Source organism: Phocoena sinus, chromosome 10, assembly GCF_008692025.1.
Source record: "Phocoena sinus isolate mPhoSin1 chromosome 10, mPhoSin1.pri, whole genome shotgun sequence".
NCBI lineage: Eukaryota > Metazoa > Chordata > Mammalia > Artiodactyla > Phocoenidae > Phocoena > Phocoena sinus.
The window spans coordinates 64,102,792-64,124,045 of record NC_045772.1 but is presented as its reverse complement, the minus strand read 5'-3'; the positions used below and the strand labels follow the sequence as shown (position 1 = coordinate 64,124,045).

The 21,254-nt window shown below is 56.9% G+C and overlaps 2 protein-coding genes across 10 annotated transcripts in view; one reads left to right on the top strand and one right to left on the bottom strand.

The window, feature by feature from the left end:
* Nucleotides 1-11,217, top strand: part of KCNH3 (potassium voltage-gated channel subfamily H member 3) — an 18,776-nt gene extending 7,559 nt beyond the window's left edge. The window contains exons 9-16 of the mRNA XM_032645902.1: nucleotides 1,182-1,463; nucleotides 1,764-1,963; nucleotides 2,453-2,702; nucleotides 7,673-7,890; nucleotides 8,597-8,928; nucleotides 9,321-9,427; nucleotides 10,063-10,139; nucleotides 10,232-11,217. Of these exons, the coding sequence (XP_032501793.1) occupies nucleotides 1,182-1,463; nucleotides 1,764-1,963; nucleotides 2,453-2,702; nucleotides 7,673-7,890; nucleotides 8,597-8,928; nucleotides 9,321-9,427; nucleotides 10,063-10,139; nucleotides 10,232-10,828 (2,063 nt within the window). The 3' untranslated portion in view covers nucleotides 10,829-11,217. The remainder of the gene's footprint in view (nucleotides 1-1,181; nucleotides 1,464-1,763; nucleotides 1,964-2,452; nucleotides 2,703-7,672; nucleotides 7,891-8,596; nucleotides 8,929-9,320; nucleotides 9,428-10,062; nucleotides 10,140-10,231) is intronic.
* Nucleotides 11,212-21,254, bottom strand: MCRS1 (microspherule protein 1). Of its 9 annotated transcripts, none has more exons than XM_032645906.1 (16): nucleotides 21,064-21,253; nucleotides 20,643-20,841; nucleotides 19,871-19,990; nucleotides 19,225-19,363; nucleotides 18,721-18,859; nucleotides 17,950-18,108; nucleotides 17,690-17,799; nucleotides 16,648-16,756; nucleotides 16,235-16,373; nucleotides 13,295-13,370; nucleotides 12,932-12,960; nucleotides 12,721-12,813; nucleotides 12,436-12,518; nucleotides 12,153-12,240; nucleotides 11,778-11,905; nucleotides 11,212-11,656 (listed from the first exon to the last, which is right to left on the bottom strand). In XM_032645906.1, the coding sequence occupies exons 3-16, from the start codon at nucleotides 19,878-19,880 to the stop codon at nucleotides 11,570-11,572; spliced, it is 1,389 nt and encodes a 462-aa protein (XP_032501797.1). In that variant the 5' UTR covers nucleotides 19,881-19,990; nucleotides 20,643-20,841; nucleotides 21,064-21,253; the 3' UTR covers nucleotides 11,212-11,569. The 9 variants fall into 9 exon arrangements, with proteins under 9 accessions (XP_032501797.1, XP_032501795.1, XP_032501801.1 ...); XM_032645904.1 differs by having other exon boundaries at nucleotides 21,157-21,253; XM_032645910.1 differs by having other exon boundaries at nucleotides 19,550-19,990; nucleotides 21,157-21,249.

Below are 21,254 nucleotides of genomic sequence, written 5' to 3'. Positions count from 1 at the left end.
GATTGCTGAATGGATGGGTGTGTGGTGAGAGAAGAGGTGTGAGGGCCACAGAGAAGAGCAGCATGTGCGATGTTAGGGTGAGTGTGGAGTAGGGATCTGGGGACGGGCACGTGGAGAGGTGGGTCCCAGCGCAGCCTGTGGTCCTGAGCCCACCCTCTGGACCTCTATGCTAGATCTGCTCTCTCTCCCTTGCTCCCCATGGCCCCCAGCTCTGCCAGGACCCCTGGGACCTCTGTGGACCCTGGGAACCCCCATCTAACACCCTAGAATTCCCACAGCCCTCCAGCTGGGCTGAGTGACTCTGGGCGGCTGTGGGCTCCTGAGAGACCCCAGTACGCAGCCCCACCTCCTCCAAGGCCAGACCAGAGAATGGGGGGTTGAGGAGGAGACTGGGGCGATCTTTATTCTCCTCTCAGTGTCCCAGGCTGGCTTGTGTCTGCGTGTAGAGAGCTGTGTGCACGGCGGTGGCCTGCCTGTCTGTGGCCTCTGAGTGCACTCACCTGTGTGCTCATGTCCATGCAGGTGTGTCCCTCTCCTACCTGGGTGTCAGTGTGCAAGCGCCCGCGTACCCTTGTCTCTCCCAAGCGTGCACAGGCCGTGGCTGTGCTCCTGGGACTGTGCTCACACACGTGTGTCCTTGTCCTCTCGACTGCGTCTGTAGCCTTACTGGTGTGTGCACACATCCACGTCGGTGTGCCCGAGAACGCGTGCATGAGGTTGGGTGGTGTGTGTGGTGGTGGGGTGGGGGGGATGAGGCTGAATGGGGGGCGGCTTTCCGGAGCTCAGAGAAAAAGCAAGAGGAGTCTGGGAGGACAAGGCAGAGGAGGCGGCCCTGCGGATGAGGCTGTGGCTGGTGCAATGAACCCCCCAGTCCCTCTGCCCCCCTCCAGCTGGGCCCACCGCCCCGGGATTAGCGCCAGCACGGGGAGGAAGGTGCAGAGCTCCTCACTCCAGCCTCGGCACCCAGAGACACCGTCTGGGGAGATGAGTCTCAACCTCGTGTGCTTGTCTTGGGGAGGGGTGAGGGGGTGCACAGGGGCACGCAGGGCTGGCAGAGGAGGGACGGACATGGCAGGAAGCCGTGGGGGGTGGATTTGCAGCCATGTGTGTCCCCCCCCCGGGGGTACCAGCAGGCACCCCTGCGCCCGCAGTGCAGCAGTGCTGTCCTGCCCCCTCCGCAGGCTGGCTGCAGGAGCTGGCCCGCCGACTGGAGACCCCCTACTACCTGGTGGGCCAGAGCCCAGCTATAGGGAACAGCTCTGGCCAGAGTGACAACTGTAGCAGCAGCAGCAGCGAGGCCAACAGGACGGGGCCCGAGCTCCTGGGCGGCCCCTCACTGCGCAGTGCCTACATCACCTCCCTCTACTTCGCACTCAGCAGCCTCACCAGCGTGGGCTTCGGCAACGTGTCTGCCAACACGGACACGGAGAAGATCTTCTCCATCTGCACCATGCTCATCGGCGGTGAGGCCTGCCCCGTTCCCAGTCCAGGGCCCTCTCCCCGACTCATGCCCTGGGCCACCCCTCCCTCCCCACCTCCCACAGGGCCCCGAGGTCCTTCCCAGAGGTGCTTCCGCCTAGGGGCCCCAAGGAACCCGAGCCCAGGGCCAGGAGAGCCCACCTGGCCGCAGGACTCCACCCCACACAGCGGCCGGGGGCCTTGCCCAGCGCGGGGCTGCGGGTGGGGAGGACAGATGTGTCCCGCACGGTGTCCGGCCGGGCCAGGCTGGTCCTGGAGGTGACCCCTCTCGCCACCCTCCCCAGCCCTGATGCACGCGGTGGTGTTTGGGAACGTGACGGCCATCATCCAGCGCATGTACGCCCGCCGCTTTCTGTACCACAGCCGCACCCGCGACCTGCGCGACTACATCCGCATCCACCGCATCCCCAAGCCCCTCAAGCAGCGCATGCTCGAGTACTTCCAGGCGACCTGGGCGGTGAACAACGGTATCGACACCACCGAGGTGCGCAGGCCTCCAGGGCCGGCCCTTCCAGCCTTTGCTCCTTCAAGGAGTGTGCGCTCGGCCTAAGATTCCCAGGAGCAGCGGGCTGGAGGGCAAGAGATGCAGAATTCTGACCCTCCCTGCCTCCGCTCTGTCCTGGGCGGCCAGCGGCAAGGAGCAGAAGGCAGCCGGGCCGGCTCGGAGGCCCGCCTCCACGCTCGCTAGGTCTAGAGGCCCTGCTCACTGCCGGCCAGGTCTAAGGCCGGGTGGGGGAAAGCAGGGCTGCCCATGGGAGGCGGGGAGGATAAAGTGATTGAGAGGGAGGCAGAGGCGGCCCCCCTCACTGATTGGACCCTGTGTGGAGCTGGCTGCTGTGCGATTGGGGGGAGGGGGGAAATCAAGGCCCCTCCCACGCCTGCCCTTGCTCTGAGGCCCTCGGGGTGGAAAGGGCTGGCGGGAGGCTGCCTCCCACTCTCCACCCTAACCTTCGGCACCTGATCCCACCCACAGCTGTTGCAGAGCCTCCCGGACGAGCTCCGCGCAGACATTGCCATGCACCTTCACAAGGAGGTCCTGCAGCTGCCCCTGTTTGAGGCGGCGAGCCGCGGCTGCCTGCGGGCACTGTCCCTGGCCCTGCGGCCCGCCTTTTGCACGCCTGGCGAGTATCTCATCCACCAAGGCGACGCCCTCCAGGCCCTCTACTTCGTCTGCTCTGGCTCCATGGAGGTGCTCAAGGGCGGCACCGTGCTCGCCATCCTAGGTTTGTGAGGGTGGGACGGAGGACGCCAGGGCTTGCGGGGAGGCGGGTGGAACCAGGGCCCCATCTGCAGAAAACGCGGAGAGAAGACGCAGGCAAGGCCACCAGGGAGAAACAGCCAGGGTGGGGTCAGGGGTAGCCATGGAGCCCTGGGCAAAGCTCAGAGCGGACCCAGTGACCACAAGGCGGCAACACAAGGAGGTGAACTCAATCTCACGGGTGCTGTAGGCCAGACTGAGCGAAGGACCAGCCTTCGGTCTGTGAGGGGACGGAGGGGAGCACTTCCTGTCAAGGAGGAAAATCAAATGCTAAGGAGGAAAGTGCTGGAAAGTGTTCAGGCAGGAGAAAGGGAGGCATGGACGCCATTTTTTTTTTTTTTTGGTGGTACGCGGGCCTCTCACTGTTGTGGCCTCTCCTGTCGCGGAGCACAGGCTCCGGACGCGCAGGCTCAGCGGCCATGGCTCACGGGCCCAGCCGCTCCGCCGCATGTGGGATCCTCCTGCACCGGGGCACGAACCCGTGTCCCCCGCATCGGCAGGCGGACTCAACCACTGCGCCACCAGGGAAGCCCTTTTTTTTTTTTTTTTTAATTTATTGAAGTAGAGTCGATTTACAACGCTGTGTTAATTTCTGCTGTACGGCAAAGTGATTCAGTTATACATGTATATATATGTTCTTTTTTAATATTCTTTTCCATTCTGGTTTATCACAGAATATTGAATATAGTTCCCTTTGTTATACAGCAGGACTTGTTGTGTATCCATTCTATGTAGAATAGTTTGCATCTGCTAACCCCAAACTCGCAATCCAACCCTCCCCCACCCCCCTCCCCCTTGGCCACCACAAGTCTGTTCTCTATGCCTGTAAGTCTGTTTCTGGTTTGTAGGTATGTTCATGTGTGTCCTATTTTAGATTCCACATATAAGTGATAACACGTGGTATTTGTCTTTCTCTGTCTGACTGACTTCACTTAGTATGATAATCTCTAGTTCTACCCACGTTGCTGCAAATGGAATTATTTCTTTTTTATGGCCAAGTAGTATTCCATTATATATATATATATATATATATATATATATATATATATATATACCACATCTTCTTTATCCATTTGTCTGTCGATGAGCATTTAGGTTGTTTCCATGTCTTGGCTATTGTACATACTGCTGCTGTGAACATAGGGGTGCTTATATCTTTTTGAATTAGAGTTTTGTCTGGATATATGCCCAGGAGTGGGATTGCTGGATCATACGGCAACTCCCTTTTTAGTTTTTTGAGGAACCTCCATTCTGTTTTCCACAGTGGCTGCACCAACTTGCATTCCCACTGACAGTATAGGAGGGTTCCCTTTTCTCCACACCCTCTCCAGCATTTGTCATTTGTAGACTTTTTAGTGATGGCCATTCTGACCGGTGTGACATGGTACCTCATTGAAATTTTGGTTTGCATTTCTCTAATAATTAGCGATGTTGAGCATCTTTTCATGTGCCTCTTGGCCATCTGTATGTCTTCTTTGGAGAAATGTCTGTTTGGTTCTTTTTCGATTGGGTTGTTTGTTATTTTGTTGTTGAGTTGTATGAGCTGTTTGTATATTTTGGGAATTAAGCCCTTGGGAATTAAGCCCTTGGGAATTAAGCCCTTGGGAATTAAGCATCGTTTGCAAATATTTTCTCCCATTCCATAGGTTGTCTTTTCACTTTGTTTATGGTTTCCTTTGCTATGCAAAAGCTAGTATTTGATTAGGTCCATTCGTTTATTTTTGCTTTTATTTCTATTGCCTTCGGAGACTGATCTAAGAGAACATTGAAACGATTTATATCAGAGAATGTTTTGCTAATGTCCCCTTCTAGGGGTATTATGGTGTAATCTCTTATGTTTAAGTTTTTGAGCCATTTTGAGTTTATTTTTGTGTATGGTGAGAGGGTGTGTTCTAATCTACACGAGGCTGTCCAACTTTCCCAACATCCCTTGCTGAAAAGATTGTCTTTTTCCCATTGTAAATTCTTACCTCCTTTGTTGAAGATTAACTGACCGCAGGTCTGTGTGAACGCCATGCTTATTCACTGCAACCTCCCCCCGCCCACCCCGGCCAGGCCCAAGAGGGAAGATGCTACTTTCCTAGGGAAGGTCCTCGAACAAGCCCAGGGTTGCGATGGGTGACAGCAGAGCTCAGACTCTGAATACACTTCCCTTCTTGGCAAAAGAAAGAGGTGAAGATGAGGGATCAGTTCCCTAGACAAGGACGGGGAGATTGCAGTTTCAGAGCTGACATGATAATAATGCTGGCCCCAGGGGTCCCGCAGCGGGGTCAGCCCTGTGTCCCGGCCCTTACATGCTTCAACTCACACAAACCTCACAAAACCCAGTGCGGAGGAATGATCGCTATTCCATTTTGCGTAGAAGGGAACTGAGGCTCCAAGAGGTTAATGAACAGGCAGGCTAGGGCTAGAAGCTGTTCTGCTAACTCTAAACCTCAGGCTTCTGAACATTGTGTTCTTAGGCGCTCTGCTCTGGGGAGACTCATCCCGCAGAAAGGGCGCGATTTCAGGGTAGCGGGCAACACGGGGCTGCAGGCTTCGGGGCTGTGGGAGGCTTTCAGCAGGGACCCCAGAGGGTGGGGACGCTGTGATCTGCGTGGGTCACGGAGGGCCTCACACACTGATGGAAAGAGCCAGGACCACAGCCAAATCCTCAGGCAGCAGCACTTGCGGACTCCCTGTGGGGACAGCTGACGCCTGGAGGGGCTGAAGTTTGTCATTAACCTGGAGAACCAGCAAGACCACACGCCCAGCAGCGACTGTGTGTCCATCCTCTCTTCCTTGAGGAGGATGGTCTTCCAACAGGAAACAGAAGAAAGAAATACCATGTGAGCTGAGAGAGGTGTCGTTCATGAGTTTGACTTCTCGCCCTACGTGGAGTTAATGCCAGGACTCTGAACAAACGGAGTTATGGCCACTCACATATGGCTGGCAGTCCTTGAGAAATGATGGGGAACTAGAGAGATTCAGAAGGGCAAAAAGGCAGATTTTGACAGTGGCAGACTGGTCACTCCAAAGCAAGATTGTCTAGTGGATTATTAAGCAGATGGTTTTCAGCTGGGAGCTGAGGAAGCAGCGTGGCTGGGAGCTGGCATGGGTCCTGAAAGAATCTCTCTTCTCTGATGCCAGGCACCAGGTCTCAGAATATCCACGTTCAGTATTAAGACAGCTTCACGGGTGGCCACCGCCTATGCCGTGGCCTTTGCCTGCAGAATTCCCCAGCACTGGGACTTAAGCCACCTTTGATCCATCCTGTCCCTACCCACATGTTCCAGATGAACTGTTTCCTCTGTTGACGTGGCCCCTCTGGATGCCCTGGTGGATGCCTGGTTCCCCAGCCCTCATCATGGCCTGGTTTTCTGCTTTGCCTTCACCCCATCCCCCACCTGCCTCCTTAGTTGAACATCCAGGTGCTTCCTGCCTGCTCTTTGCAGCTAAGGCTCACGGCACATCTAGCAGTGTCAATTCTGGCCCTTACCTCTGTGTATGAACTAAGAGCTAAGTGTGCAAAGTTAGTTGGGGAGGAAAGAGGCAAGACGAAGAGAGGTGAGCTGGGCGACGGTGCAGGGAGGACCTTACAGGCCTTGATGAGCTGAGCTGGAGGCTGTGTCTGAGAGGCCAGCCTGGAGGGCAGTCTCTGGTCCCTGAGACCAGTGGTATGGAACTCCGTCCTCGGTCCTGTCCTATTTCTCGTTTTTATCTCCCCTCTTGGATGAAGACAAGAAATACATACTTATCCTATTTCCAGATGACACACGTGAGGACAGAGAGCTCATTGATCAGATGATCACACTGAGATCCAAACAGCTCTCCGAAGGAACCGGAAGGATGGCCTGAAACCAAGAAAATAAGATTTAACGACGATGCGTTCTGCACTTAAATTTGAGCAAAAGTCCATGAACATTTAGAGGAGGCCTTTAAGCTCAGTGAGTTCTGCTGGCAGCGTGAGGCAGCCCACAGCGGGGGTGGCAGCGAGCCATCGTTTTCCTTAAGGATAAGGAAACGCTGTCTAATCTCGTGAAATGTCTGGCCGTGGGTTGAGCTGCCTTGTGAGGGCCGTGAGTGCTCTGCCCAAGCCCTGGTGGCATGCCATACCTCTTGGGAATGATCGATAGGGGACACTTTTCAGGAGGGAAGGGAAGAAAGTGAACTTTGATTGGCCATCTATGCGTCAGGCACGTTATCTACACTAACTTATCACCGCGTCCCTGGTTGGAGACATCCTATTTCATCGATTCTAAGTCACACATTTTTTCCCCACAATTTAACATCTCTGAGATTAGGATGCGGACTCGAGTTGATGCCATTTTACAATCGCTGTCAGCCAGGTGGCAGTCTCAGCCGGGTGGTGGGAAAACCCTCCATTGACACCTTCTGGTAAGATCGCGAAAGCACCGCAGACTCAGTTCAACGCAGGATCTCTCATATAGATGAGGCACCAGGGCTCAGGGAGGTGAGATAACGCGGCCCCCTGCCTTTTTCACTGTGCCACACAGCACTAACTTGCTGGTTCCACATACCGGTTCCTGGACACGCTCTACCTGAGTCACCTGCAGGGCTTAACAACTGTGGGGTCTCCAGTAGATATTATGATTCTGTAGGTAGTGATGGGCCCCGGGGAGTCTGGTTGGTTTAACTTTTCCGGAGGATTCTGATCCACAGGCAACCTGGGAATCACTAGAACTGGTGTCTCAGATATGAAATTTGGGCTGTTTCAGCACAGTGCTTTGATCCCAAATGTGCTTGAGCACCGGGGTCACAGTGCTCTTCACCCCGAGCCTGTCTGAGGAGCCAGTGAGGCAGGCAGCAGGGGTCAGCCAGGGCCCGGGCCCTGCTGCTCCCCTCTTGTCCTGGCTGGAGAGGCCCCACTCAACCCCCATCTCGGCTCGGGTGGCTGAGGGGCAGGGCTTGCTGACCTCTGCTTCCTCTTCCCAGGGAAGGGCGATCTGATAGGCTGCGAGCTGCCCCGGCGTGAGCAGGTGGTCAAGGCCAACGCCGATGTGAAGGGGCTGACGTACTGCGTCCTGCAGTGTCTGCAGCTGGCTGGCCTGCACGAGAGCCTCGCGCTGTACCCCGAGTTCGCCCCCCGCTTCAGCAGGGGCCTCCGAGGGGAGCTCAGCTACAACCTGGGTGCTGGCGGAGGCCCCGCAGAGGTGAGGGTGCTGGGGGGCCTGGTGAGGCGGGCAGAGAAGGGCTTTGTGGGAGTGTCGTGTGAGCACCCCACACGTGGTGGTGGTGGGGCTCTACACCCTGCTGCCCCTTCACACTCTCACACTGTCCTTTAGAGCCCAGCCCAGCTCTGCTCAGCCGCCACTCCCAGCTCTCCCGGCCCATGAGACGGCCCGCGAGTCCAGCGGTACCAGACAAGGAGGCTGTGAGGTCACAGATGAGGGGTGGTGCCCATGGGTCGGGGCCAGGCAGGCCGCACGCTAGTCTCCAGGCCGCCTCTGCAGAGAGCCCTGCAGTGCCCCCTGCTTCTTCACAGTGACACAGGACTGCTCTGAAAGGCTTTTGAATTTTCCTGCCTTATCTTACTAATTCCAAACCGGTTTTTGGTACCAGGTCCTCCTGGATAGTTCAGTTAGCCTGAGGGACCAAGTAGAGGGACAGCGTGTCCACACTTGGCTAGCATTTTGAGGGACAGCAAACGCCTCCGGGGCTTGGTGGCTTTGTGGTGGCAGCAGAAAAGCACCCCGTTCCCTTGCCGAGTCTCTTCCTTGGGAGGTGGGAGACACTGGGCATCCTGTTTAACAAAAACAGCTCCTCCCGTCTAGGGTGATGAGACCAGGTCGGGGGGGGGGGTGAGTGGGACGTAGCGGGAGCTCCCCACGATGATTCCCTGTCCCCCACCATCCCCAGGTGGACACCAGCTCCCTGAGCGGCGACAACACCCTCATGTCCACACTGGAGGAGAAGGAGACAGACGGGGAGCAGGGCCCCGCAGCCTCGCCAGCCCCAGCTGATGAGCCCTCCAGCCCCCTGCTGTCCCCCAGCTGCACCTCATCCTCCTCAGCCGCCAAGCTGCTATCACCACGACGACCGGCATCCCGGCCCCTGCTGGGTGGCAGAGGGCGGCCTGGCAGGGCAGGAGCTTTGCAGGCTGAGGCCGGCCCCTCTGCTCACCCTCAGAGCTTAGAGGGGCTGCGGCTGCCCTCTGTGCCATGGAATGTACCCCCAGATCTGAGCCCCAGGTGAGCGAGCTCTGGGCCACTAAACTCTGGGCAGAGCTGCAGTGATAGGGCTGGGGCCCCGGCCAGGCACACCCCTGCCCTGGGTGCCCATCTGTTCCTCCAGCCTCCTCCAAGAAGCCTTCCTTGACTCCTCCTCCTCCCTGCTGCCCCCGGTCCACCATTCATGCCATGCACTGCTCAGAACTCTCTTGCTGTTTCACCTCATTCAAGTTTGAATCCCCAGTGAAACTGCGAGCTCCTAGAGGAAGGGACCACGTGTTACCCTTCGCTTGGGGCCCCAAGCCCCTGGCCCAGCTCCAAGCTTCTGCAGCCTCTGCGGACAATGGGGCATCTTGTCCCATGAAACACTGCAGTGGCTGTCTGTCAACTGATTTGTTGTCCTGTGTCCACAGGGTAGTAGATGGCATTGAGGACGGCTGTGGCTCTGACCAGCCCAAGTTCTCTTTCCGGGTGAGGAGGTCTGGCCCAGAATGTAGCAGCAGCCCCTCTCCCGGACCAGGTACTGGGGCCCGGGTCCGGGGGGAAGTTGGCAGGGCAGCCCCTTTGCCCTGGGAGCCTCTGAGAAAGTGGCAGGGCACAGACTTTGGGTGCCCTCTTGCCCTCACCCACCTGCATGGTTTGGGCAGGGCGGTGGGTAAGACCAGCACCTTGGTGTTGGAAGGTAGCTGGAATGGAGCTTGGTGAGATCTCTGCTGCCACATCTCTGTGTGACCTCAGTTCTCACCCCAGCTTCCCGTCTGTAAAAAGGTGGTTGTGCATGTTAAATGAGATAATGGTGCTGAAACCCTCAGCACCGTGTCTGGCCCACTGGGGGGGATACAGGACTGGGGAAGCAGAGTTGGAAGTGGCCCCTGGGCAGGCCAGGCGGCCCAGGTAGTGTCCCCTTGCCTGGAGGACAGAACAAGAGACAGGCACAAAGGCAGCTTCCTGAGAGAGAAGCACAAGCCAGTGTGCCCGAGGCCCCCTGGCGGTTTGCACAGAATTCAGCAACTCAGGTAAGGCTGTAAGTGGCTGTTCCTGGCGGCAGCAGGCCTGGCCAGGCCAGTGTGGTCTGCGCTAAGCGGGCGGAGGCCTGGACCCCACGCTGTCTTCATTCGCCAGCCCTGCCTGGTAACCCCACCCTACTGTCCACAGAGAACAGCCTGCTCACTGTCCCCCTTGGGCCCAGCGAGGTGAGGAACACAGACATGCTGGACAAGCTTCGGCAGGCGGTGGGTGAGGGGCAAGGGTGGGGGCGCCTGCCGTTGTAAGGTCCCCAGCCCACTGACCACGCCCTCCTCCCACCCTCCTCCCTTCCCTGCAGGTGATGGAGCTGTCTGAGCAGGTGCTGCAGATGCGGGAGGGGCTGCAGTCCCTTCGCCAGGCTGTGCAGCTCATCCTGGCACCCCATGGGGAGGGCCCATCCCCTCGGGCGTCAGGAGAGGGGCCCTGCCCGGCCAGCGCCTCTGGGCTCCTGCAGCCTCTGTGTGTGGACACTGGGACGTCCTCCTACTGCCTGCAGCCCCCAGTTGGCTCTGTCTTGAGTGGGACCCGGCCCCACCCTCGTCCAGGGCCCCCTCCCCTCGTGGCACCCTGGCCCTGGGGCCCCCCGGCGTCTCAGAGCTCCCCCTGGCCTCAAGCCACAGCTTTTTGGACCTCCACCTCTGACTCAGAGCCCCCAGGCTCAGGAGAACTCTGCCCCGAGCCCAGCACCCCAGGCCCACCGCCTCCTGAGGAAGGGGCTAGGACTGGGCCCCCGGAGCCCATGAACCAGGCCGAGGCTGCCAGTACCGGAGAGCCCCCGCCAGGGTCAGGGGGCCTGGCCTTGCCCTGGGAACCCCAAAGCCTGGAGATGGTGCTGATTGGCTGCCACGGCTCTGACACAGTCCAGTGGGCCCAGGAAGAAGGCACAGGGGTCTGACCGCCAGCCCCAAAGCTGCTGCCGGACATGCTGCCATCTGCCCAGCCTCAGGGGGGAGGAAGGGTGGCAGCCACGCCTGGGACTCCGTGCTGCCCGCTGGCTCAGGGCAGGGAGCTTGAGAGCAAACAAACAAGGGCCTGGCACCGGACTCTCACAGGGAGGGCTAGAACTTACTTCTTCAGCTGCAGGCCCCAGGCTAGGAATCTTTGGGCTCCTACTTCTGGGGCCCTTCCTCACCTCAGCCTGCTCCTCTGATGTCTCATCTCCCTCTGCAGGCTGGGGGACAGTGGCCTGAGGCCAAGGAGGGGGTTCTGCTATCCCCTGCATGTGCCCCTGCCTCACCTGTCCCCACATTTTTTATATTGAAAAAAGAATAATAAAAGAAACTACTTGGGAACTCAGTGCTTTGTATTTACAAAAGAAAAATAATAAAGGGAAAAGTCTGAAGCTAATCAGCTGGAGACACGGAGCAAAGGTGGGAGTCTGGGGGACAGGGTAGGGGCCTCTGCAGAGAGAGAAGGCGAGGGGCTCTGGCACTAAGGCAGCCTGAGGGTCCCAGCCTCTAGGGGCTTCCCCAGGGCCAGCCCCGCCCTCCCGCAGAGGCTCAGATCAAGGGGCCAGGAGATGAGTCTCCCGCAGCCCCCTCTGGTTTTTCCAGGAGCCTGAGTTGCCAGCTCCAGGGGTCTGGGAGGGCAGGGGAAACTGAGGCCAGAGAGAGCCCGTGGGTCCTGCCACCACTTCTCACTGTGGTGTGATCTTGGCAGCCTCGGCCCGAATAAGGGCAATGAGGTCCTGGTTGATGAGGAAGACGAATCGCAGGCTGGCGATCTGCGGGCGGGAGAGAAGGGTGGCTAAGGACGGAGGTGAGACTGGGGGCCGGGGCAGGCCCACACGCTGCCCCACCACACCATGGGGCTCACCCCGGCCTTTCCACCTCCCCCCAGCTCACCTCCACCACGGAGTTGTTGCTAAGGCGCCATTTGGAGCCACACAGCACAGGTCGTCCATCGATGTAGATGGGCCGCCGGCCCTCATTGGCAATGAAGAAATCACCGTTGTTCTTCAGCTTGATGACACCTATGGGAATAGAGAGGAACGGGGGTATGATGGGATGGGGAGAAGGCCAGAAGAGGGCCTGAAACCCCCATGTTCCCTCTGCTTCCTGGGGCCGCTAGAAGGCACCCAGGACTCCCAAGTTAGAGATCTTAAAATGCCAGCTCCTCAGCCCCACCCAGTCCCTGAGGTTCCCACGGAGACCAAGCCCCAGGGCTGGAGGGCAGTGAGAGGCTGGCAGCAACATCCTCACACTGCTTCCCGCTGGTACCTTGCTTCCGGGAGATCTTCCAGGCCGGACCCTCCAGAGACAGGTCCACATCAATCTGGTTATCCTTGGTTGCTCTGCCTAGGGTGATCTGGGGAAATGGGGCAGGTGAGGGCTGGAACCTGAGGAATGGGGAGGAGTCCACACAGGCCCAGGAAAGATGAGAAATCAGGGACCAGACATAGAAAGGGCAGTGAGGGGAAGATCGACGGAGAAGGGGAACCTAGGAAGGGGGAGGTAGGGGTGGGGATGGGGATGAGGACAGTGAGGGCTGGGCCGGCCTCACCTCTCTTGAGCGCATCAGGTACCGCACCATGCGGCCCCGCAACACTGCCAGGGTCTGGTTGTCAAAGTCCGGAGAGCTCATGCCTGGGGGAGAGCAGCTCATGTCAGAGAGGAGCCCACTCTTAAGAGCCACAGCATGGAAGGCAGGGAGCCAGGGCAAGATCCACTGAGGGAAAGGAGCTAGAGGTCTGCGAAACGAGGGTGAACCCAGCCAAGCAACCAAGGGGGCTCAGGGAGGGGCGAAGGGATTTGGAGCACGACCCTGCTGGTCCCCTGGCCTCCTCACCTGTGATGCTATCTACTAGCACCTGCCACTTATGCAGTTCCTGTTCCAGCTGCCGAATCTCTCGTTTCTGGCGCCGGTCAGCCACTGTCAGCTCTGGGGTGAGGTGGGGTGGTAATGAAGGACACTCTGAGGTCACCAGCACCTTGTACTGTTTCTCTCTGTTCCAGCAGGAGCTCCCACCCCCTCACTGTCCCCACCAGGGCACACTCACCATGTTCTAGGACTTCATCTCGCATTTCCCTGGGGGGCGAGAAGGGAAGGCTGAATCAGGCTCCAATTTGAGCTCACCTGCCATCACCATTAGGTGCTACTGGGCTCCGCGGGACCCCTCAGTCCCTCAGCCCAGTGGTCCCGTGGGCTGCTCCTCTGGCCTTAGCCTCGCTTCCCTCCCTGGGGTGGGGGGCTGGGGAGGGCGCTTAGCAGGGAGACTAACAGCTACAACTGGAGCTCCAGGCCGAGTCTGGGCTGGGCTCCGTTCCCTGCAGCAGGAGAGGCAGGGCCAGGCAGCACAGGGAGCTCTGTCCTGGGGAGACACTCAGCTCTCTGTGCCCTGCCTGTGGCCCCAGCCACTCACTTGAGCTTACTGTCATCAATCAAGTCCTCTGCGTCGGAGAAATTCAGCACTTGGTCCCCCTTGGGCAGCGGCTGCACTGAACGAAGGACAGAGGGAGGGTCAGCGCCAATGCTCCTACTCAACCACAAGCTGCTGAGCAGACAAATGAACTAAGAGGACAAACTGTAAAGACAGCCCATGGGGACGGTCTCGTGCTGAAATCAACAAAAGTCAACCTGATACAGGTAACAGCATGCATGCAGATCAGACTGCACGCTACTTTGGCACAAAGCATTCCTGGGGTTTGCTGGGGGGCAGAGGTGGTTCTAGAAAGGGAAGGGAATTAAAATTGACCTTTGGGGCTTCCCTGGTGGCGCAGTAGTTAAGAATCCGCCGGCCAACGCAGGGGACACGGGTTCGAATCCTGGTCCGGGAAGATCCCACATGCCGCGGAGCAACTAAGCCCGTGCGCCACAACTACTGAGCCTGCGCTCTACAGCCTGCGCTCCACAACTACTGAAGCCCGCACGCCTAGAGCCCATGTTCTGCAACAAGAGAAGCCACTGCAATGAGAAGCCCGTGCACTTCAATGAAGAGTAGCCCCCGCTTGCCGCAACTAGAGAAAGCCCGTGTGCAGCAACAAAGACCCAACGCAGCCAAAAATAAATAAAAATAAAATAATTAAAAAAAAAAAGTTGACCTTTGCACGCTCTTTTCAGTGTGCGAAGAGTTCTCACAAAGACTTGAACTACGTAGGGAAGGCATTACTATTAGCCGCACGTTACAGATGAGAAAACAGATACAGGAGGAAGGGTTAAGCTATGTGACTAGTTCAGGACACAGCCAGGAATCAAGGCCTGCTTTCCTGATTCCAAATCCAAACTGCCTCTTCTACCACATCACATGCTCCCAAACATTTTCTGCCACATTCGGCAAGGGGCTGAGAGGCACATGCCTGTCAAGTCTCACTCAGGATGTGTCAGAAGGGAGCCTTAAGCCAGTGTTTTCAAATTGTGGGTGATGACACGTTAACAGGTCATGAAATTCACTTTTTTCCAAAAAAAAAAAAGGAAAGAAATGGAATGCAATAATATCAGAATCCATCAGATGTATTCAGGATAAATACTGTTTTATGAAAGTTTTTCAGTTCTTTTCTGGTCAAAATGTAAAAGCGATTGGGGTCCCCAAATCTGAGAACTCCTGCCTTAGTGTCAGTTGTTCCCAGGGCTGCAGCGTCTGCTCAGCAGCAGCTCCGACTAGCTAGTGAGACTGCTGGTTGAGGAGTCTGACAACCCCTGAGGTATCATCGCTGCCAGGGAAGCGAGGGGGGCTGCACAGGAGCCACAAATGCTCCACCACCACCGCCCTCCACCTTAGTTCAGACTGTGGGGAGACGGGGTTGGGGCAGTCACCCTGCCAGAACTGCCTGAATCCTACCAACCTAATATTCAGCTGACTTGATAGGTAAGCAGTGTACACTCCCTGTTCCTAGGGACTCCAAACATGAAATAGCAAAGGAGAAATCAAATATCCACAAAAGACGACCCCTGAAGAGAAAAATTATACCTTTACGTTAACAAATATACACAATAGGGGCTTCCCTGGTGGCGCAGTGGTTAAGAACCCACCTGCCAATGCAGGGGACATGGGTTCGAGCCCTGGTCCAGGAAGATACCACATGCTGCGGAGCAATTAAGCCTGGGCGCCACAACTACTGAGCCTGCGTGCCACAACTACTGAAGCCTGCGTGCCTACAGCCCGTGCTCCGCAACAAGAGAAGCCACTGCAACAAGAAGCCCATGCACTGCAATGGAGAGTAGCCCCCGCTCGCCACAACTAGAGAAAGCCCGTGCGCAACAATGAAGACCCAATGCAGCCAAAAATAAAATAAACTTGTTAAAAACAAACAAAAAAACAAATATACACAAGGTAACTTTTAAAATAGTGACAAAGGAGCTAGCTACAGTAGCAAAAATAAACTTTATCCAGTGTCTGTTCTCTCTGCAGGAGGTCAGTCATAGCTGAGCCTGAGGAAGCAGCAGATATCTGGAATAAAGACGGCTGCCCACTGGGCACTAAATTCAGAGATCCTCAGGAAGGAAAGATGGGGCCTCCCCTGACAAGATTTTCTAAAATCCTCTGGTAGGAATCTTTTATTATCCAGAAGCTGCAGGGTCTAGCGAGTAAGGTGACAGGCAGAACTGCAGCTTCATTTTCAGAACAGTATGAACAACTACAAAGTAGCCAACGTGCAATAATCTTTAGGAAGTAAAGTGTGCTTGGACTGTGAAAGTCTGACCCTGAAACCCAAATCTAACTGAAGAGCTTCCTGCAGTTTAATCAGACTGCTTTCCTAGTATCTGTTTTTAGGAGAGTGAGAGTTTTGCTGGTGAGGGAAGAGAGGAAGCTTTCTGGCCCTTGGGAAAGGAGAAAGACAGGCGGCCTGGGTTAAAGTCCCTGCAGGGATTTGGGAATGGCCTGAAGACAGCCCCACAGCACAAATGCTTGGTGGAAGGAGAGGCAGTAAGGAGGAGTGTGGAGAGAGGGAAGGGGCAGAAAGCCTTAGAGAAAGTGGGTGGGAAAGGGGGACAGGTGAGCGGTGAAGGGACTTTCACATTTTACTCATGTTTGAATGTTACTTGTGAAGAATATACTATTATTTATGTAATGGTAAAACATGTCAAAAAACCCAAAGAAGTCAAGAAGTGGGAGACAACTCTGCCATTTAGTCTTTTTGTTCAGGATTCTAGGCAATTTTGGCTACCCTCACCATGATCCTAAGACCATTCCAGCCACTTTCCCTCCCTCTGGAAGGAAGTGGTTTTTGCTGCAAAGAGAGATGAACAAGACACTGGGGGCCACGGAGGGATTTGTTACAGGGCACCTGAGGGCAGCTGTGTCCAGCCCCCTTCACACTCACATACACGCACCCTCACTCTGCCAGCTCCTGGGCCCAGTTACCTGTCTGGTCCTCCAACAGGTAATACTGCTTCATGAGCTGCCAATGGGCCTGCAGAGCCTTGGCAGTACGGGCCAGGTAGAAGGCATCAGGGTGTCTGTGCAGCAGGTCCTGGAAGGTCTCCAAGGTGGGCTGGCTGGTCTGGAGGGCAAGAAGCACACTCTGGGCATCTGGGTTTCCTTGCTCCTGTCTCTGCTGTACCATCCGTGCCCCCTGCCCCAGTCCCCAGAAGGAGGTGGAAAATGTGATAGCTACTGCCGCCCAGGAAGCCAGGCTTGGCTCTCCCTGAGGACCCGGGGCACAAAGGCCCTGCAGGTGTACGTGCGTCTCCAAGCCGTGGAGCCTCCCCGCAGTCAGTTTTCCAGGTTAGCTGGCTCCTGCCCTGCCCCTCGGCATTACCAGCCCTCAGCCTTACCGATCCCACTTTGCTCAGCAGCTGCTCTTCAGCCTTGCTAAACAGGGCCTTGCTCTGGATGGCGGCAATGGCCTCTGGGTGCAGCTGTCTCATGGCCTGGCAGGCCAGCCTAGGCAGGAGGGAGATAGAGGGCAGGGCAGGGTTGAAGGAAGGGTGTCAAGCAATCTGGGGTTCCTACTTCTCCAAAGCCTGCAGGCCTCTGAGGTCCAGAACTCAAAGATCCAGGCGCTCAACAGGAAGAGCCCAAGGCTTTAGCACAGGACCTGTGACCTCGTGCGTCTGCCGAAAACATCAACAGGCAACTCAGAAAACTCAGCTTCCTGTGTTCAACCCCGTGAAGAGGCTCAAGGGCACAGCCGCCTACAGGCCAGTCCGGAGGGAGATCCTGAGACCAGCTGCTGCTCCTGTCCCAAGAACTTTCTCCTTACTTGGCCAAAGCTGCCACCGACTAGCCACCTCCTCTTTCCCAAGCTGTGCCCTGCCCACTTCCTGGTATATCAGGGCTGTGGCTATAGCTTAAGTGGTGACAGGGGCTGTGGAGTAGAGGATGGGTGTTAAGCACCTGACCAAATTCTGATGATGTCAAACGAAGTGACTGACAAGGAAGAGTGTGTGTTGTGCGTGTGCATAGGTGTATTTGGACTGTTGGAGCTGGAAGAGGCCCTGGTGCTCTTCTGTTCCAACTCCTTCTTCTGGAGGAAGAAACTGTGGGAGGTCAGTGTGGGAAGGCTGGGAGGTGACCGCCCCAAACCACAATGCACACGGTGGTAGAACAGGACTCCCGGCACTCATGTGGTATTTTCTCTCATGCTACTTCCTTGGCTTCCAGGTCCTTGCTCCTGACATCCAGCCTGGATTAGCAGGGTTGGTATCAGGAAGCAGCTTCCCCCTGAAGCCTGGCAGGTCTCCAGTATCATCTCAGAAGATACAAGGCCCCAAGGAGCCCTGCCTCCCAGGCCCCTCCCCTGTACAATTCTTTCTGTTCAGGAGCCAAATTCTGGTGTCCCCAGTACCGCGCCACTGCTGGGGCCAGCCCACTCACTTGGAGATGACAGGATCGTAGAGCAGGGCATACCAGCGCTCCTGGACTTCCCGCAGGGTGAAGCGGCAGCTGAACTTCACGCCCAGGTGGACAGATGTCAGGTCATTGGTCTGCAAGGCCCCAGAGTGGTTTGCTCCAGCCTCAGAGCTGGCAAGAACCCTCCCGTGCCACCTACAGGACACTGCCGGGCTAGATGGGGGGCTGGGAACTGGAGGCTGCGGGGAGAAGGCGAACACAACCCCTGTGGTGGGAAGCACTACCTGCAACACGGCATTGATGAGCAGGAGGTCGTCCGCAGGCTTCCAGCGGCCCAGATCCTTGGTCACCTGGAGTGGCTGTTTGCTCTTCTTCACACGTTTGGTGAGTCCAGGGGCTGGGGCTGGGCTGGGCGGCACAGGGGTGCTGGGGGCCTTGGACACCTGGGCAGAGGGCAGGAGCAGAGTGAGCTCATCAGGGCAGCTAGGGCTTCAGGCCTAGAGCTTCGCACACTGTGTGGCAGCTCCAGCCCCACCCAACAACAAGCCACAGGCAGGGGGCCTAGCTTTCCAGTGCCCATCCCTCCCCCTTCCCGCCCCCATCAAAGTACTTCTACACAGTCCTTGACCATATGGGGTCTTCTTTTTGCTGGTGGTGCCCCCCCAACCCCAGCATGGAGGGTGGGTGGGGAGGATACCAGGAAAACTCTTGCTGGTACAGTGTCTGGGGCCAGAGCAATGCCACCTGGGGGTTATTTTTACAGCCAGCAATGCTCGGAACAGGCTGTCTGCTCCCAGAATAGATGCATGCTCTATGCCTCCCACACAGAATGTGATACAGGATGCACTGACAGGGTGGTGATGGGTGCAGCAAGAAAAGCGGAGTAGCGAGAGATGGGCTCCCAGGAGGGAGGCATCTGAGGTAGGCCGGGGCAGCTTGATCCTCTCACAAGCCTCCTCTGCAGGGCTCTTGCCAGCTGGCAAAGGTTGTGGGGAAACACAAAATCTGGCACTGGCCCCCACCCCTCTCCATTCCCCACGTCTCCCAATCCTTACCTTCTTCTTCTCACTGGAGGAGGGTTCACTCCCCGAACAGCGCCCTGGTTCCACCCCACTGGCCCCCTTTGCCCGGGTAGAGGACTTAGCCAGGCTGCTCTCCACCAGCTCATCGTCAAACTTCTTTCTCTTGATGAACCTGAGAAGAGTCCTACCCAGTGAACGCTCTGTGCCCCATCCCCAGTACCCACTCACACACACCCAGCCCCCAAAGTAGAGCAGGTTCCCAGCAGGTAGGATGCTAACTGCTCTGGCTCAGTGGATGGGGCATGGAACTGCTATGCTCCACCCCTGAGATGACAGTGTACTGCACCACAAAGATTTCCTGTCCAAAACCTAAGATCTCCCTCCCTTGCTCTCAGTCTCATTGGGAGGGACTTAGTAGGGACAGGAAAAGCACAAGAGTCTGCCAACAGTTGGGCTCCAGAGGGGCTCAGGGAGCCATTCCCAACAGGGGTGAAGGCATGCAGCAGTCTCAGTCTCTGGCCCTTCAAACCCTAGTACCTGGAGGAGCTTCTCCGTTTAGGGATGGTGCCCAAAGCCTGTGAGGAGGCCCGCTTCTGCCCTGCCAGTGACTCCTCATCCTCTGAGCGGCTGGCAGTGCCTGATGCCATCAGGGATGAATCTAGCAGCCCCTGAGAATCTAGAAGAAGAGAAGTGGTGAATCCAGGCCTCCTAAATGCCTAGCAGAGCTCTGAGCCTCTGCACATGGGACCCCTCCTCAGCCCCCTTCCCCTACCAGCCCTCTTGGTCCCTCCCCTGCTTCCTTGACACTTGAAGTTTTAAGGTGGGAGTTCCTTGGCCATCCAGATCCCATCTGGGCCCAGACCTTCCACGCTGGGCAGTTCTCCCGGTGCCACGTGTCATGTCGTGCAGCACATGGTGCTCAGGTCAGACTGGTGATGCCGACACACCGGGCTCTGGGCATAACTGCTCCCTCTGCCATCAAAATGCAGCCATGCCAAAGAGCGTCAGCTCAACAGCAAGTCAGTCAACTGTGGCCTCTGCTGAGAGGTACGTGGGTGGTGCTGGCCCAGGGGGAGGTGGCAATGCCCAGCCAGGACCGAATGACACACATGCCAGGCACGGGGTGGAATCAGCAGATGCTTGGCGCCTGAGCATTTGGGGAGCTGGCCCGGCCTCATACTACCTTTGTCCATCCTCTCACAGTCCCAAAGCCACTGGTTCCAAACCACAGGGCTAGAAGGAAGGGTCCCACAGGTTCATCCAAGGATTCTGACCAGGTGAGCTTAGAGGCTGAGAAGAGATTCTGCAAAGGAGAAATGAGGCTCCCTGAGGCTCAGGTTTCGAACTGGCCAGCTTCACCTCCTTATACTGGAACAGGTCCCCAGGATCCCATAAGCTAGGGAAAACACCAGGAGAAGAGACACAATATATTCTGCCAATATGACCCTGATAAACCAGTAGCCTTTCTAAGGTCACCGACATCTCTGAGACAGTGATAAAAGCTATGGACCCTAGAAAAATGTACACATTAGAGTGGTTCACAAACCACTCTAATTATACTCATAGCCCCTAGGTTAAGGGCCTTGACTATAAACTAGCAAGAAACAAGGGATTCTTGGCTCACTTTTTGTCAGCTGCCCATTCAGCTCCCCTCCCAGCCCAAAGCAGGGAAAAGGAAACGGAGATTGAACTCCCACCAGTCCATCTCACTTTTTTTCATCTGAAGCTCTGGCTGAAGATTTAGTGGGTGGTACCTCGTGGAAGCTAAAAAACGCGGCTTGGGAACTGAGCAAATATCAACCACCCTGGGGGGGGGCCCTCGCCTAAGCCCGGAGAACTCAGGTAGTAGGGACTCTGCGGAGCGCGCCGCTTCGGAGAGTCCCGCCCCTTCTGACCAGGGCGTCTCTCCGCGCAGCGTTCTAGCTCTGCCCCCAGGTGCGCTCCTCGCGCCGTACCATTTGATACGGCTGGGAATCTTGCCACCTGGGGAGAGGGTGAAGGGCCCGATTCCGCGGGTAGACTGGGGCAGGGTCAGCGCCGCCTGCCTTCTCCGGCCCTCCACCCCTCGTTCTCCCCCCAGGGGCACACCCACAGTAGGGGATTAGTCCAGGTCTGTTTCACGGGCTCGGGATAGGAGTGGTGACGAAGTCAGCCCTGCAACGCAAAAGCAAAGCACCGAGTGAACCCCGATGCCCTCGCAGCCTTGGTTTAAGCCCCACGGGCCGGTGGCGGGGAAAGGCTGACTCCCAGACCTATTCTCACCCCACCTTCGGCATGCCACCTTTGCGCATGCGTAACTTCTAGGACCAGATTCTGGCCCGGTCCGGCCCACGCATGCGCAGATTATCGGGGCGCTCCCGGGGCGGGGCCCCAAACCTGGCGGGGTGTCGTCCCCAGCGGCACTCTGGAGAACTCCATTTCATCCTCAACTCTGCTCAGAACACTCAGAGGCGAACCGCGAGGTCTCACCATTCCTAGGCTGCCAGCTGCAACAATTTCTCCGCGGCGACGGCAGCAGCCGCAGGGCCAAAGCCGGCTTCCGTGAGGCCCGTCTACTTCCGGGTCTA